This window comes from Ooceraea biroi, chromosome 8, assembly GCF_003672135.1.
Source record: "Ooceraea biroi isolate clonal line C1 chromosome 8, Obir_v5.4, whole genome shotgun sequence".
Taxonomy (NCBI): Eukaryota; Metazoa; Arthropoda; class Insecta; order Hymenoptera; family Formicidae; genus Ooceraea; species Ooceraea biroi.
Window position 1 is genome coordinate 2152780 of NC_039513.1, and position 18309 is coordinate 2171088.

The following is an 18309-nucleotide window of genomic DNA, read 5'->3' on the forward strand; positions in this document are numbered from 1 at the left end:
CCTCGATCAGCGATTCTCGGATCGCCCAATATACAAAACCGCTTAAACTATGGTGACAGTTCTGTAAGGAGAGACAGGACAGTTTCTCTGCTCCGTCCATTCCGCTAATCGTTATACGATTTTTTCGGGGAGTTGCCGCGTTGAAACAGCAACGGCCCCGTTATGATTTTATTTGAGATCCTTCTCCCATTCTTAGGTATCTCGCTGCCCTGCCTCCCTATAATGAGCTCTCGCTTGAGCTTACATGTAAAAAGCTCGTGACTTTCCTTGCTCTTACTACGGCCCAGAGGATGCAGACCCTCGCAGCCATTCGATGCTCGAATATCCTCTTCTCGGATGCATGGTCATTAAAATCCCAGAGCGGCTTAAGACTTCCGGGATCGGAAAGTCACAACCCATTTTAGTGTTTCACCCGTTTTCGGACAAACCGGAACTCTGTATTTTTTCCCTGACTAAGACTTACCTCGAGCTTACGCAGGGACTTCGCCACGAAAACTGTGTTTCATTTTTTGTTTCTTACCGTAAACCACATAATTCGGTTTCCTCGCAAACCCTGGGCCGTTGGATTAAGGAGATCCTTGAGGCGGCGGGAATTAATGTCTCTATCTTTTCCGCTCATTCTACCCGCCATACCTCTACCTCGTACGCTGCCCGTAAAGGCATTAACATAGACGAGATTTGCCGTACTGCCGGGTGGAGCAAGACCTCTCAGGTCTTCGCTCGCTTTTATAATCGCCCTGTTATCGCGGATCCGTCCTTTTAGGCTGTTATTCTTGACACCTGCGTCAACTATACTTGCGACACTTTTTGGCTTATGCATTAAAGTTATCTCTCGTGCGGTATAGTTTATTATAGTTTATTCTCTGTATCACAGTTACATATGCAGCTCTGTTCTGCGTGTATGTATTTACAATGATTTACATATATCGTTTCAATCAGATACCTTTGCATCTACTTTTCTCTGTACTGACCCTTGGAATTCGCGAGGATACAAGTAGAGACCTACCAGGCATTTTCTACTCTCCCAGTTCTGCCAAATCTTGGCTTTGAACATCTACACATATCCATCCGGACGAGATATTGCATAATTGATTAATTGAACGAACTTACAGTGAAGTTCGATTCCAATTATGCTTTTCTCGTCCGGATGGATCCTCCCACCCGGCCCATTCCCGGAATACGATTTGGCTGCTTTGAAATAATGAAGATCGGGCCTCGCTGCGGTGGCGCCGCGGCGGATGGCGCGAGTACGCCATCTAGTAAATTTTTAGTTACTTTGAAATCTGTTGGGGAAGCGCGACGGAGCGCGACTACACATATCTATCCGGACGAGAAAAGCATAATTGGAATCGAACTTCACTGTAAGTTCGTTCAATTAATCAATTATCGGTTGTGACTGTGGGTTAGAAACGGTGTGGGCAAAACCTGCCGCTTGACTCAGGCTCCTCATTTTAGCCAACTCCTGAGAGTCCTTTGCCAGTTGCGCACGCTGCTCCTGTAGCTGCCTCTTTTCTTCGTTGATATTCCTTTTCTCGACTTCTAACTGCCGTTGAAATTCTAGCAGCTTACGTTCGGAATATTTCGCCATTGTGGACTGTCGTGCGTCTCGACTTTTCGTACGAATAACCAACGACACCGATCCGTTTTATCCTCGTCGCCAGTTATGTAATGTATTGACTCAGCAAACTGATATACAAACTGGTATTTATTAATACTCGTGTACAACTGTGTTTTCTCAAACTCTAGCACGCTCGTACAAAATACGTCTCTTCGGTTCTCGCTCTAGCTCAGATCTGCTCTTGTCTGATTCTCCCGCGCATCGCTATCGCCACACTCACGCTATCTACACTCATTACTATACTACAGTTATAAATAATCATTTCATAAGTTTGCATGTAGCAATTAGAATATTATGTAATGAAAACATTAAAACCGCTTATATGGAATATGCCAAAACATTACTGAAACACTTTATTGAGTCATTTGGAACATTATATGGTAAACATCATATATCACATAATATACATAGTTTGTGTCATCTTACGGAGGATGTAAACAATTTCGGTATTCTGGATAATTTTAGCTTTTAAGTTTGAGAATTTTATGCAGATACTAAAAAATTGATTCGAAAAAGTGAAAAACCATTACAGCAATTATTTCGAAGATATTATGAAGCACAACATATGTAACGACTGAATTTAAAAAAACAAGTAAAAAATTGTATCCTATAAAATCTACATACCATTGCAATGGTCCATTATTATCTTTATCGAGCAGTCCACAATACAAATCAGTGGAATGTATGTCTTTTAAAGTAGATGCAAACAGTAAAGCGAACGATTGCTGTGAATTACAAGATAATACAATCCTATTACTTCGTAATATTGCATATTGTACCGAAAGTAAAGAATTAGTAATTATAGGCAATCAATTTGAATGCAAGGAAAATTATTATAACACGCCATGTGATTCATCTGTTCTTGATATACAAGGTGTTTCAGGGTTAAGTGTCCTAATTTAAAATATGAATTCAAGACCTGAAAACAAGAAAAAATTTTCCTCTGGAGACATGTCCGTAAACGCTTTGTTTAAGAGATATTGACATGTAAACATTTTTTCAAAATTTTATGATTGTTATCGGGTTATAATAAATAATTTAATAGTGTGCTTCAACTACTTTCTTGTTAGAAAATATGACAATTTTTACCTACTTTATAAATTTTGTTCAAAGTGATGGCCTTGACTATTGAGACAGGCTTGACATCTGTCTTTGATGGCAGCAGTGGCAGAGCGGCACTGAATAGCTGTAATTGTTTCACATGCTTGAATAATTCTTTTTTGTAAACAATTCATGTCATTAACCGGTCTTTCGTAGACGTTTTGTTTAATAGCACCCCAAGCAAAAAAATCCAATGGCGTCAAATCTGGAGAGCGCGCAGGCCAAGCCACAGGTCCTGCACGACCAATCCATCGATCGGGATAATGAATATTTAGCCATTGTCGTGGACCTCTGCCATAATGTGCAGGACAACCATCTAATTGAAACCATGAGTTCCTTCTTATGTTTAACGGAACATCTTCAAACAGAGTATAAAAATCATTATTTAGAAATTGCAGAAATGTGTCCGTATTGAGCCGAGGTGGTAAGAAGTAGGGACCTATTAGAGTATCGTCTATTATTCCCAACCACACATTGCATCGAAACTCATGTTGAAAATGCTGCTCATGAATTGCATGAGGATTTTCGTGCAACCAAAGATGACTATTTCTCTGATTCAAGATACCTCCTCTTGTAAAAGTAGCTTCATCCGTCCACAGAATTTTTCGTGAAAATTCTTGATTACGATCAACTTGAGTTAAATACCAATCAGAAAAGTCTTCTTTGCCATAAATCTTGAGGTAATAAATGTTGTACCCGTTGAAAATGATATGGATAACGTCCATCTGCTCTAACAGTTCTCCATATTGTAGTCGACGAAGTGTTTAATTCTGCTGCAGCTCTTCGTACACTGCTGGACGGATCATTATCAAAATGTTGTAATATGGCAGCACTCCTTTCTTCATTTCGTAAAGAGGCAAGCGCTCCATCAGTACGTGGCACTAAAGCAAATGAACCTGTTTCTCTAAGCCGTTGAAATGTGGACCTGAAGATGGTCTTGTGTGGCAATCTTCTATTCGGAAATCGCATGAAATATTCACGACGGACAGCATTAGCATTCCCATTACAAAAACCATACACGAACACCATATCAGCATATTCACTATTAGAGTAAATGCGAGGCATAATGATGCTTAGTTCGCAAAAGTGTCGAACAAACTGAGAAATGTCATTGAGAAAATTTGATATGTTGATATGGTGATATGGCGATATGTCGATATAGTGTTTGTGTACCGTTTTTATAATGTCAATAGAGAGTTTTTGCAATAGCGTCTGACGCTATTGCAAAAACTCTAATATTGATATGTACAGTTACGGAAAGAAGTTCGTATTAGCAATCATAATAAATTTATCATTCTAACTTTAGATATCAATATCTCTTAAACAAAGCGTTTACGGACATGTCTCCAGAGGAAAATTTTTTCTTGTTTTAAGTTCCTGAATTCATATTTTAAATTAGGACACTTAACCCTGAAACACTCTGTATATAGAGTTTCAAAATTATCTGCATTAAAAATGTGGCCCTTACGTACCGTTAATATAAAGCAGTGCTCGGAATTAGTTGCACATTTCGGCCCGATTTCAGAGGCGACGCCTACTATCCTCTCCTGCCCCCTCGGGGCTGAGCGGCCGGGCTGCCGCGACGAGCCGGCCGCGCTCTTGACGCTGTTTCTCAGGAGCGTCTCTATATAAAAAGTATGCTATGTCGTACCTTCCGTCAAATTGTCATTGAAATATAAATAATGTGTATTTTTATAAATAATTAAATGCTCAATTTTCTATTATTAATGTATTATTATAATTACATATATATAATTATAAATATATATATTTATTATAATAATATATAATATACTTAATTTTGATATTTATTTTTTTATACTTAATATAATTAATTTTGATAATAGCTTTCCGCATCACCCGTGAGGTACTATTGTTGATGCGTTTTTTTAAAGTGGTTTCCCCAGTAGGCCTATTCCACTAAGAGATGAAAATGATAATATGTGGCTTGGCAGGAAAGCAAGATATAAAATCATATAAAGTTGAAAGATGAAGCGGAAGAAACAATTTAAAAATTTTAATTTGACCTTCTAGGTCGCTTACATGAAGCTACTAGGGAGGATACATCCACAGAGAGTTTAGAAGAATTAATTAGCATCAGCGAGGACAATGATGTATCGCTCAAGGAAGAACGCTTTTCCGTTTTTGTTAATTTCATTCTAGAAAAAGAGCATTCGCATAAATATGTGGATCCGAACATGGAGAAAATTCGAAGACCGAAATTTCGAAGACGTGGATAACGTGATACATCTAAAATTTTGAAAAATTCGACCCCATTTTCTGGACGTGCCTTTAAAAAAAGATCACTTTGCAAATTGCAAAGTTCTTCCTGAAATTCTACGCTTTGCTCCTGAATTTGAACAATAAGTGAGGTTTTAAAAAGTATTGAATCTTTTCTTAGCGTTTCAAAATCACGGAAACGCGTATCAAATTGATTTATTAAAGAATCAATTATAGCGAAATGTTTTTCAAACTTACAATTTGTGCCGTGTTCTTCAAAGAGAATCTGGCAAGAAGGAAAAAAATGAAAAATATTATTTTCTAATTGATTTTTAAATAATACTAACTTTTTGCGAAAAGAATCGACATGACAAACTAATTGCGAAATGATTTGATTGGTCTTTTGCAGCTTTAAATTTAAAATATTTAAATGATTTGTCATGTCAGTTATTAAAGCAAGCTCGCAAAGTGAGTCTACATCTGTGAAGAAAAATTTAAATTCCTCAAATTTTGCAGGTAATTCGTCTTGCAAGAAAAGGAAGATTTCTTTTCTTATTGCAAAGAACTTTTCTAAACACTTTCCTGCACTGAGCCACCGAACTTCACAATACAGAGGCACATCTGTGTAAATTGCGTTATGCTCCTCCAGAAAGAGTTGAAACTTTCGATGAGAAAGGAATTTTAGACCGCCTTTAATAGTATTAATAATTTTTGTGACAGTTTGCATAGAAATACACAGTTTCACAACTTTCCCACATAACGCTTCTTGATGAATAATACAATGAATGACTGGGAACTTTAAATCTCGCTGCTTAATTTGACCGAAGAACCCGTTTTTTGAACCTAACATTGCCTTTACGCCATCAGTTACGATAGCGGAACATTTTAAAAAATCACTATCAAATTTTTGAAGTGTTTGGTTAACAGCTTCGAAGATATCAATACCTTTCGTTGTGCCATGTAGTGGGACAAAATCTAAAAGCTCCTCGACATATGAAAAATCGGTTTGCACGATTCGAGCAAAAATACTCAATTGACTCACATGCCGATTATCGGTGCTTTCATCAAGACATAATGAAAAAAAGGAACAAGATCCTAATAAAGATTTTAATTTGTTTTGTAGGGAAGAAGCAATATCATCTATTCGCGATTTAACAGTTTTATCACTTAATGGAATGCTAGCAGCTTCTTCAAGAGTCAAAGAATTTCCAAACGACTCCACTGCTGTGATGATGCATTCCTTTATAAATTTTCCATCGCAAAACGGCTTGGAATTTTTCGCGAGAAGATTTGAAATAGCGTACGATGCTGTAAGAGCTTTTACCGAAGGTGTAGCATTATCGATATGAGAATTCGAACTACAACCTTCTTGATAAACTAATTTTAAACCTTCGATTAGATTAGATTTCTCCTGATCCACATATTTTGAGTACTCATTAAGATGTTTAATTTTAAAATGTCTCTCAAGGACAAATTTTTTAACAATGGAGGGTTGATAACCACACAGAAGACAGGTGGTTTTATTATAAATAGATGCAAAAAAAATTTCTTCCCATACCTTATCAAAAGATTGCACGTATCTTCGCTCCATTTGGTCCATTGGTCGATTAATAAGCAATGTCACACTAGTGTATCTCTATCACTATCGCTCTTATGCAAATAGCACCTTTTTCCGTAACGTGGATCTTTAAAGCTCGAACGAGACTCTTACCATGCCCGTTTCGCTGGTGAGATACCGTTGAGAAACAACAGAAGCGATAAAACAATTGCATATCGCACTGTAGGAATACGTGCTTGAGGCGCGAAATTAAAAGACCCATATTACAAGACCGAAAATGTTACTTGATAATAGTGATAGTGCTACGTGTAATAGCATAAAGATACTACTGCTTATTATATTTCGTCATCATCTTCATTATCTTTTAGTAATTACATGGTACAACAACGGGTATTGATCTTCTTCGAAGCTGTTACTTAACTCTCCAAAACTTTGATACTGATTTTTCAAAATGTTCGATTATCGTAACTGATGGCGCAAACGCAATGCTAGGTTCAAAAAACGGATTTTTCGATCAAATAAACCAGCGTGATTTAAAGTTTCCTGTCATTCATTGCATTATTCATCAAGAAGCGTTATGTGAGAAAGTTGTGAAACTATGCACCGCAATGCAAACGGTCACACAAATATTATTAACATTATTAAATATTATTAATATTAATATAATATAATTATTAAAATTGCAAGATTCTCTTTGAAGAACACGGCACAAATTGTAATTTTGAAAAACATTTCGATATAATTGATTTTAATAAATCAATTTGATACGCGTTTCCGTGATTTTGAAACGCTAAGAAAAGATTCAATACTTTTTAAAACCTCACTTATTGTTCAAATTCAGGAGCAAAGCGTAGAATTTCAGAAAAAACTTTGCAATTTGCAAAGTGATCTTTTTGTAAAGGCACGTCTAGAAAAGGGAGTCCAATTTTTCACACTTTTAGATGAATCGTATTATCCATATCTTCCGATTTCTCTTTCGACTTTATATGATATCTTACGATTTTACTTTCCTGCCAAGACACATATTTATCATTTTCATCTCTTAGTGAAAGAGACCTATTGGGAAACTTAAAAAATAGGCATCACCAATACCTCACGGGTGATGTGGAAAGTTATTGTCAAAATCAATTATATTACATATTATATCAAAAATGTATATAATAATAAAACATATATATTTATAATAATATACATTATTATAATAATATATATTATTATAATATATTAATAATAGAAAATTGAGCGTTTAATTATTTATAAAAATACAAATTGTTTATATTTCAATGACAATTTGACGGAAGGTACGACATAGCATACTTTTTATATAGAGACGCTCCTGAGAAACATCGTCAGGCGCGCGGCAGTCGGCTCGCCGCGGCAGCCTGGCCGCTCAGCCCCAAGGGGGCAGAAGGGGATAGTAGGCGTCGCCTCTGAAATCGGGCCGAAATGTGGAACTAATTCTGAGCACTAATATAAAGTATGCAAAATATCCATTAATGTATATATACATATATATATATGTATATATATATATATATATGGTTTGGTAAATGCTGGAACATTACATATATATATATATATATATATATATATATATATATAATTTAGTTGCAGTTTGTATGTACTTTATTAAATATTGCATTGAGAAAAGATTTTTTATGTATGACAATTTAATGGGATCATATGGAATCATAACTACTTTTTAAACTTATCAATATGTAATGGAAAGAATATAACGGGTTTATCAATCTTTTCGTGCGCTACAAATATTTTTAGTAAACTTTTAAAATTTTTGAAAAATTATATTAGAAAATTTATAAATTGTGCTTATTTATTTTATATTATATAATAGAAAAACGATATATAATGTTTATTATTAGTCTGTATATTTATTTATTTTTATTTTATATAATAACGAGACAATTTTATTTCATAGAATGCATTCATATACATATATATATCGAAATGATGTTGGGAAATTGCCTAGTCCACTTGACGTTCCAAATGCTTCAGAGTTTTGAAGCATTCACGTCTTCCCGACATGTCGGTAATTGTCAAGTCTGTCGGTGGTGTCGCTAGCGGACGGTCACTGTTACGAGAGCTAGTGAAAAAATAGTTCACTAGCAACTCCAGGATCGCCTAAGTCTTTTGGTATACTTTCAACTAGATTTTGCAAATGTTGTGAGTCCAGATTCTCCCATGCTTTTTGTAACGCTTCAAAATAAGAGTTTTTATTAGTTATTCCATATTTGTGAACTCTATTATCCAGAATCGCCCACAGATTTTCGATTGGGTTCAAATCTGGAGACTGTGGAGGCCATTCGAGCTGTTTGAGTCTACAGGTACGGAAAAAAGCTTGACTTTTCTTTGCTGTATGTTTCGGGTCGTTATCTTGCTGAAAAATAAAATTATCTTCTAGCCCGAGTTTCAGCAAAGACTCCTCCAAATTTTTATTAATTATGTCAATGTAGACATCTGCCGTCATAATTCCTTCAATTTTGACAAGATTTCCGATTCCTGTCCATGAGAAACATTCCCAGATCATAATAGATCCTCCACCATACTTTACAGTTTTCTGAGTATGACGATCTTGAAGTTCTTCTCCACGTTTTCTCCAGGCTCTAATCCGCTTCTTTTGTCCAAATAACTCGAATTTGCTTTCATCTGTCCATAGAATCTTTTTCCAAAAGTCCAATGGCATATTCGCGTACTTCCGAGCAAACTGTAAACGTTTTTTCTTATTGATAACGCTGATGAAAGGTCGTTTACGTGCGAACCGGCTGTGTAAATTTGCTTCATTAAGTCTACGACGAACAGTACGGTCAGAAACATTGAGATGAATATTTTCCTGAATTTCTCTGACAGTCATCTTTGGTTTTTTTAACTTCTCGGACTATTTTCATATCCTCCCGCTTGGATGTTACTCATTGTCGGCCTCTTCCGATTCTGTCACCGATCCAGTTGACTGGAACTTCCTTCTGATCTATTCTACCGCTCCTCTGCTTACTTCGTAGTTTTTGGCTATCTTCTGTTGGGAAAGACCTTTTTGAATATCCCGCACAATTAGGTTTCGAACCTGTATGGAAATTGGTTTTCCTCCCATTTTTTTATTTATTACGACTTCGGACAATAACCAAAGCAAGACGATGTCGGAAAAATGAATGCAATAACGTGAAGTGAACACACCCGAACAGTAACGCGAACATGACAAACTTCACGATAAACAAAACTGTTGACATGGAAATCACAAAGTATTATACATATTATACCAAACAGACCTTAGTGGCTTTTTTTATTTTGTCAATTTAATAAACTGTATTATTTAAGAAATATAAGTAAAATTAAAAATAAGCAATACTATTATGTACTTTTTAAACTTAACCTCTTAAAATATAATAAATGCTTCATATTTCATCAATAAAAATAACATTATTTTAATATTTTTATTAAAATATAATGCGAAACAGGATAATTAAGGAGGTGGCTTTTTGTCGGTCACTGTATATAGCAATAATAACATACGTGTGTATGGCGTCGTAATATGTCTAGAAGTGTCCGAAATATATTTTCAGACTTAACGTGCAAAATCTCTTTTTAGCCATACCATATTAAACATCACAATTAAACAAGATCAAAATCAAAGTGAATTAAAATAGCTGCAATGCGTATAATAAAGAAACATAGATCTTGGCTACATTGAATCGTGGAAACATAATATTATTATACATGGTTGGATTTGGCATTCGATGCTCTTTAATTTTTGTCCTTACGAAATTCTTAAATTTTGCAAAAATAATGGGTAGAGGTGGGCGAAATTAAAAAATTTGACATTTTCGAAAAATGTGAATACACTATTGTAAAGAGTATAAAATACCATAAAACTTTTGTATGAAACATTTTTTCATATACCTTATATTTTCAAAGATATTCGCTAAAAATGAAAAAATCCGTTATTTTCGAGGGGCTGTTTCAACGTTGAGATACGCAGCTAAAACAAATATGGGTCTATTTTTTTGGTCGAAGAACTTATGATATTTATGTTTAATATTTTTTGCTGCTCTACAACATATCCAAAGCCCATTAAAATCGGTGAGGAACAGTTCTGACAGTTCCCTTGTAAGTGTAAGTAATGGAAAATAAATCATGAAGGTGGGAAAAATATTTTCAGCAAGAACGTCATAAGGACTCATAAGGATTCAAATTGATGATTCAAAATAGAAACAATGTTTTTTTGTAATAAAGACATAATAAGAAATACTACAATTACAAGGACAATTGTTTGCTACAAGAACGTCATATTTAGAAATAACACTAATGTAGATTATTTCATTAATAAAGTCATAGAGTTAAAATAATACATTACTAATGACATAAAAGAAGACATAAAGTCTTACCTTTACAGCAATAGCGTCATAACAGCAAATAAGTCACTCTTTTGGCAACTTCCTCTTGATATATAGAATAAATTTCGTTAAATAACAATCTAAGCATCTCTATTTTTTTCCTCATCCACTCACATTTATCCATTACTTACATTCTTATTATATCCATTAGGCAAGAAGATTGAAGTAGTAAATAATGCATCACATACCTTTCAATCGTCGTTGACACATCAGCTCCTATAATACTTCTCTATAAAACATTCCCACTTTAGAAAAAATAATATAATGTTCGTATCACGAAAATAATCCATGTATCACGAAAAAGTTATAACATAACTCAAACCAATTTTATAATATATATTTGTTGAATTGTATAAATATGAGATATTTCATTCATTTTGAGTTGTGCAAGTATAATATCCTTCAGGGATGGAGATTGCGAAGGAGATTATATTTTTTTCAAGGTGGGGAATGTAAGAGAAGGAATGGATCGCTTGCCTACACAACTATCTTACTTTTGCTTTTTGTTGTTATTTTTATTGTTACATTTATCGAAAACGCATTACAATTGTCAAATTTTAATTTGTTATATTTTTTTTAATAATCTCTTAAAATAAACAGCGAGAGAGCACGAAACCTTTAAAGGTTACTCAATAAAATGACCTCAGTATATCTCAAGATTAAGATCATTGGAGCTTGTTGAGGATTGAATTATCGCGCGTTCTCTAGTAGACGAATTTGGGAGTTACATGTCTCATGCTCGCATCAATACGATAACGACACTGTATATAATTACGCTGGATTTCTCGTAATAATGCGGAAGGAACAATCGTCTTAATGCACAGAACCTTTTATTCTTGCCGAATGATTGCTTACACATAAAGAACGCAAGAGGCGCTGTAGGCGCGCGGTCATAAACCAATCTATGAGGCCTATCCAATAAAATAGCCAGATACAATACACAACAGACACAATGCGAATGTCACTCGTCTCTCTCTAATACATATATGTGTATAAGTATATCGCTCTCATGCAGATGTATGTAGAAGTGTCAAATACAGTCAGTCATTATCCTTTGCCAGAGTCAGATGTGTTTTGTTCTTGTAATCCTAGTCAATCGCCGTTACAATCCTCACAGTGTGAGACGACTACTTTACTAATTTTCGGAGTAAAGCACAACTCTTTCTCCTGCGTCACGTGTGATACAAACCGCGGAATTTCGGATTTCTCCGGTATCAACAGAGCTGACTTCCTTAAACTAAATTACTGTGAAGACAGATAACAATAAAACGTTCACAAATCCTGATTGTCTCTTTTATTGTAATCTAAGATCGCTACGTATTCTGATTACAGATGCAAACTTGTATAGTGTGGACACGATCTTATTGCACATATATTCGGATGATATTAAGAGTATTGATATTTTTGGCCGAAAATAACTTTTTGATATTATTTACACTATATAAGGATCGAATTAAGGTAGAAAAGTTTCGCTACCTTCGATATTCCGACGTATAATATTAGGTGAAGAAATTTGTACAAACTCAACAATTCTTTGCATGGCATGCGAAATATTAATCCGCTATACATGTAATATTACAATATAACAAATATTTATACAGTATCGAAATATGTGTTACTCTGCGACCAGAAAGTTTCCAACGAAATTAATATTTACAAGATTACGTATAAATATAGATCTACTTATATTATTATAAATATCAAAAAGTAAACGAAGCACTGTATCGCACTAATCGTACATCATTTTCAAAAATCTCATCTCATCTCATCTCATCTCAAGATGAGAAAGAAAGGAAATTGTAGAAGTTGCTTAGGCAAAAACAAATGGATGTTCGGTCAAATTATAGAACAAAAGAGAAATTACATTATAAGATTTAGATGAATCTGAAAGAAACACATCAATCAAAATAATTCAGTAGACGAAGGCGCTCTGATGATACTACAGGACGATGTGATTTTTGAGGAGGATTCAACGGCTAGCAATGCTTCTTCTATCAAAAGAACAATTTTACAAATGTTGCCAAGGGAGTCCGAGTACTTATTATAAGAATTGTACTAACGTGCAGATGCAATAGATATTAAGGCTGCGTTCTAATATTCAGTTGCCAATAGTGTAAATCTATGGTACATGTAACGTGAACTACAGATTTTCAGTACTGGCAGGAACACAGCCTAAGGCATTAATTTCTCAGCAGTCGTCAGAAACACCAGATACGTTACCAAAACGTCCTCCCGGAGAGATAGCGGAATTTATTACGAATACAACTAAACGGATCTTGAAACTATGACAAAAAGTTATCAGTATAATTTCGAGAACTAGTGTATAAAGTTGAATTTAATTAGAGTGAAACATTTCAAAGGACACAGCATCTTCAATTATTTTTATTTTCTTAATATACGATTCTTGTTTTACATCTTCTTTTTCAAGTAAATGCATTTCTTTTGTTTAATAAGGAGAATTTATGTGTGCATTGTGATATAAATTCAAATTTACGCGCTGCGTTCAGATATACGCGAATATAGAGAGGAAACTGGGAACAGTTGATCCCCCCTTTTGTTGTAAAGAGCTATTTCTGTCATTTTAGTATGTATTGAAAATGTAATACCATAAAATAGTTAAGAATTTAGTTGCCTTACTCTCATCATAAAGCCGGTTTTATTAACCAGTTAATACAGACGTTATTAAACTAAAACTGAAAAAGAGAAATGGTACCATGTGTCATCTATTGAAAGTACTCGTTCCTGCGTATTGAGTGACATGATCCATGGATCATGTCTCACTTTTTACAATAAAACATTTGATTTTTATAAATAATTATCAGTCTTTATTTTAATTAGTTATCACATCACATTTGGCAGCATCTTCTTATTAATTTGCTTATAAAAAGAATACTTCTTAAATCTTCTGAATATAACAAAACTAATCTTTTGTTCTTGCAACTAACAAGATTGATACTTCTTAAATCTTCTAAACATAATCTATTCTAAAAATAAATTACTATAACAAAAATAATCTTTTATTCTCTCCCTGACTATATCGTACCAAGTCTCCCTACTGATGTTAGGTTATAATTTTATGCCAATACTTAAATACGACAACACGTATTTCTATGATTACCTATAAATAAACTATCTAATAGACATACAAATAAATGCGTATTTGTAAAATAGCACTATCCATTTCCTACATCAAGAAATCCAATAGAAAAAAACTCACCAAAACAAAGAACGATATCATCAAATCACAAAACCGGCCGCCATATGCAAACGTTTGATAGATGTCACTACCATGTGAAATTAAGTCATGTCATAGACAACAGTGTTGCTAGTTGCATCAAATACTGAGTTCATAGAAGTAACGTAAAATCGATGTACCATGTCTCCTATAAAGATCAAGTGTACTCAGTCTCCCCTATGGAAGCGCGCGAAGATGCGCTGGCATGGGATGTGTTCTATTCATTGGCAGTATTATATTTCTAACATCGTTATATCTTCTTATTCACCGACAAAGACAGAATAAGTAGTACTAGCAGTAATAGCAAATCACAGTCAAAGGACAACTATGCGCAAGAGACAATAAGCAATTAAGAGCGGACATTAAGAAGCATTCTGGCAATCTCTCTGTCGTTAGTCAACACAGATTAACCAATGATCATGATTTTGATTGGAGTAAGAAGAACATTTTACATTATGAATCTAACAACCGTAAGAGAGAGATTGCTGAAACGTTTTTCATAAAGAAGAATTCAAGGACGATTAATCTTAAACGAGACACAGAGAACTTGTCAGATGTTTACGACGGTATTGTGACAAACACATAGGTTGGTTTTTGCTGAGTTAGTTCTGATCTGAGACTCGTGTGGTGCGGATGTGTTACCCGTTACCTTTGTTAACATTATTATATATCATTTTCAAACAGTAAGGTTTTTTATTTAGTTTTTATTTAGTGATTATTTGTATTTTATTTTTGATATTTGTACCTATATTGTATTGTTTACAGAAAATGATATTGATTGGTATGCACTTGAGAAGGGCTTCAAATTAAGCCGAAACGTTGTGCGTTTTAAATATATTTAGCCAGTGTTGGTCGAAGAACATCTGTTTATTTATTTGTAACAAGCAATTAAGTTTATGTACGGCTAGCGATATTGTGCAAATAAACTTCTTGAGTTGACAGATAAATTTTTTCTTTGATCAAAACTGGCTAACATATGCTAGATGGTCAGCAATAGATAAACTAAAATATCTGTTTTTTTCAAACGCGATGTTTGAGTTGAGACAAAGAAACTTTCTGAGGTCAGTGCATCTACCGTTTCTGGATTTTACATATTCATAACACCACCATGTACATTACGTTACATTTTAGTACATAATTTATGTCGCAATTTTTATTTTTATAAGATATATTGCACAGCTTAACATTAATGCGAAAGACGAAAGTCGAAAGAGAAAATCGAAGTATAATTTTTGGTTGATCTTGTCGATTAATATTCGTTCTCGGGCGCTTTTTGCAGAAAGGGACGAATCGAGAACTCATCCTCACAATCCGGAATAACTTTACCTTTATGTTTCACGCAGAAATTTGCGCACTTTTCCCCCATGAAATACCCGCCAAGCATTATTTGGCATTGAGCGCAGTTTCTGATGCAGATACCTACAAAAAATACGAAATGAAAAATATGAAAATACCTAAACTGAGAAAAATATTATGGTCTACCTAATCGGATAATTCAATTACATATTAACAAACAGATATATCCGATTAAATTGTATATCCGACAAAGAACATGATCCTGGCGACGGGTCGCCAGGGGGAATAATAAATAATTGCGAGGAAACAGAATAAGACGTGGCGTTGTAGCAATCGGACATGTTGCTTCCGCTCTCATAATTAATAAAGCTCGTTGGTTTTAAAAAATTGTGGTTTCCTTGGAGCGCGAGTGACTCCGCGATTGCGTGCGAGCGAGTAATAGTGTGCGCGTCAAGCGAAGCATGCCCGGACGTGACAATATCAAATTACAATAACAAGCCTAAAAATATTCTGGCAAGAAAAAAGTACTTATTGCTTATATTAGTACGTAGGCTGCTGGACAAGTTTCTGCAATCTAGTACTTCCAGTGGCGCCAACGTTCTGCTACTGTCATATCCGTAACATTCATATACATAATACTTCTATACTGCTGGTAGCCCTTGAAAACGTTCGCTAACATTACGGTGCAGACGATATTCGTGTCTCACTCTAAAGACACTTCGTGCATTGTGCACATGCGTGGAGATCGAGAGTGGGGTTGCGCAGAACTCATTTTATCGTGGTTTAGAGGTTAATTGCTCACTTAATAGCACATTGTCAGATCATATGTACAATTATCATACTTAAAGTTATGAGTAAAAAAAATGTCCAAAAGGTGTTATTTGTAATTTGGCAACCGTAAGCCGTCGAAGAATGAACACATTTCTGTACATCGGTAAGTGTCATGAGTCTCATACTTTACGAGAAGTAAAATTTTCTATTGCGACATACTTTTTTACGTTCCTTTACAGATTTCCAACAAACCCAACTTTTCGCCAGAAATGGAAGGATATTTGTGGGTTAAGTGACATAGACGATGTGTCTCGTATTTATATTTGTTCAGTTCATTTTTCCCCTGAAAATACGAAGATAATGATGGTTGCTGGCAATCCAAGAATAGTTCTACGGCCTGAATCAGTTCCTTCAATTTCTATTCCTTCAATTTCTGACTCCATCTAAACCTAAAGATGTATTAACAAATGACATTATTGAAGAAAATGCAACATCAGGAACTGGTGACTCTTGTGTATCATTAATGGACTGTGCATCTGTTCAAGACGTAGAATATATGGATGTAGAACGCATTGATGCTTCTGTATCAGCTCACTTGGAAGTTAATGATAAAGACGATGAGGAGCATTCCTCGCAACTGAATGTTGAAATTGATCAAGCCAATCATGATTGTAAGTTATTTATTTGTTAGTTGTAATATCCAGACATATCTTTGTTTCTTTTTTTAAATTATAAACTTGTTTTAATTAGGTTCTCATGTAAATTACGTCACTACTCCTAAAAAAGTGTCGATTTCATGAGCCACGTTTTATCTCAGAAATTACATTATTTCCGATTTTGCCACACCAAGAAGAACTCAACAAACAGTAAAATCAATAAAAAATAAGAACCAAGAGAATATGAAGAAAATTAAACACTTGCAAGACATCAACAGATACCAAAAGAAACGTATCGCCTCTTTCGAAGATATGATTAAACATTTAAAAGGTAAAGGATTAATGTCCCAGGAAGCAGGAGATTCATTAACGGTAAATAGATAAAACTAATTCTATTCCAAACACATTTCAATTCGCTTTGTAGACTCTGCTAGAAATTCGGTAAAACTGACGTTTAGGGGAGGCAGCTCCGATGACCTTGACCTTGACATATTTTGTCAAGGTCACCCTCCTGAGTGACCTTCAGAAGATTTTAGCCGTCGCTCGTTTCTTATTTAAAAGTTATTAACAAAAGAAGTTTGAAAAATATATCCACAATTGGACAGAGGATTATGATTAAGAAATAGTCGACGAGTATACAAAATAAGAATTTTAATTAGTATTTAAACGATCTAATGGATACATAGAACTCATTATTTCAAAAAAAGCCTCAATACGTTTGTCAAAATTGTTTATTCTTTTAAATAAAAATTCTGCAAGATAATTCGTAAAATGATGCAATTTCCGAGGAATTTTTGCATGACATTTTGGCTTTTACCTTAAAAAATGCATATACAGATGAGAGGAAGCGCAATGTTAAAGACAGATTTCGTTATTTACAATCATGAGGTAATTCTTTAATCAAAATGCAGATAAATAACACGACAAAGTGACTAACTCTTATTGATGGACTCAAGGAGCCAAATTGCCATTTAATGTTAGGGTCCTTATCAAATGCGAACAATTAGTTACTTTTCTGTTATTAAACAATGTAAACAATAAACGTCAAAACTAGCAAAGGCTTATAATTTACCTAATAAATAACATTACGGGTTGAAAATAAAACTAATTAAACTTATAAATATAGACGAGTCAACAGAATATTGCATCTCTCGCAAGGAACTCTAACGTGACTTTTATTGACAATAGAAACAACCACAGATTCTGATCTCAAAACAGATTCAACACCAGTGGAAAGCTTTCGGTACCCTTTGTCAATGATTAATAGTATCCATTTGTGTGATTAAATGTAATTCAATTTCTGCAACCTCCCTTTTTCTCTCACGTATGACTTCTTACATGATGCAGAAAATAAAACGTGTTTGCCATAATCTAAAAATCGTGATCACCGTATAGATCTATGTTCACTCACTAATCACGAAGGCAACCTTCATGTTTCGTTATGTCCACTT

At 34.6% G+C, this 18309-nt stretch overlaps 1 protein-coding gene and 1 pseudogene across 1 annotated transcript; one reads left to right on the forward strand and one right to left on the reverse strand.

Annotated features, from left to right (window-relative positions):
- Window positions 1-4560: 4560 nt before the first annotated feature.
- On the reverse strand, window positions 4561-6959 carry LOC113562390 (general transcription factor II-I repeat domain-containing protein 2A-like). The gene has a single exon (XM_026971807.1). The coding sequence runs from the start codon at window positions 6537-6539 to the stop codon at window positions 4737-4739; it is 1803 nt and encodes a 600-aa protein (XP_026827608.1). The 5' UTR covers window positions 6540-6959; the 3' UTR covers window positions 4561-4736.
- A 10142-nt stretch (window positions 6960-17101) lies between these two features.
- The window catches only part of LOC113562462, a 2149-nt pseudogene continuing 941 nt past the window's right edge, over window positions 17102-18309 (forward strand).

Excerpts from the sequence above, each read along its gene's own strand:
- LOC113562390 (XM_026971807.1), bottom strand. The coding sequence starts at position 6,539 with ATGGACCAAATGGAGCGAAGATACGTGCAATCTTTTGATAAGGTATGG.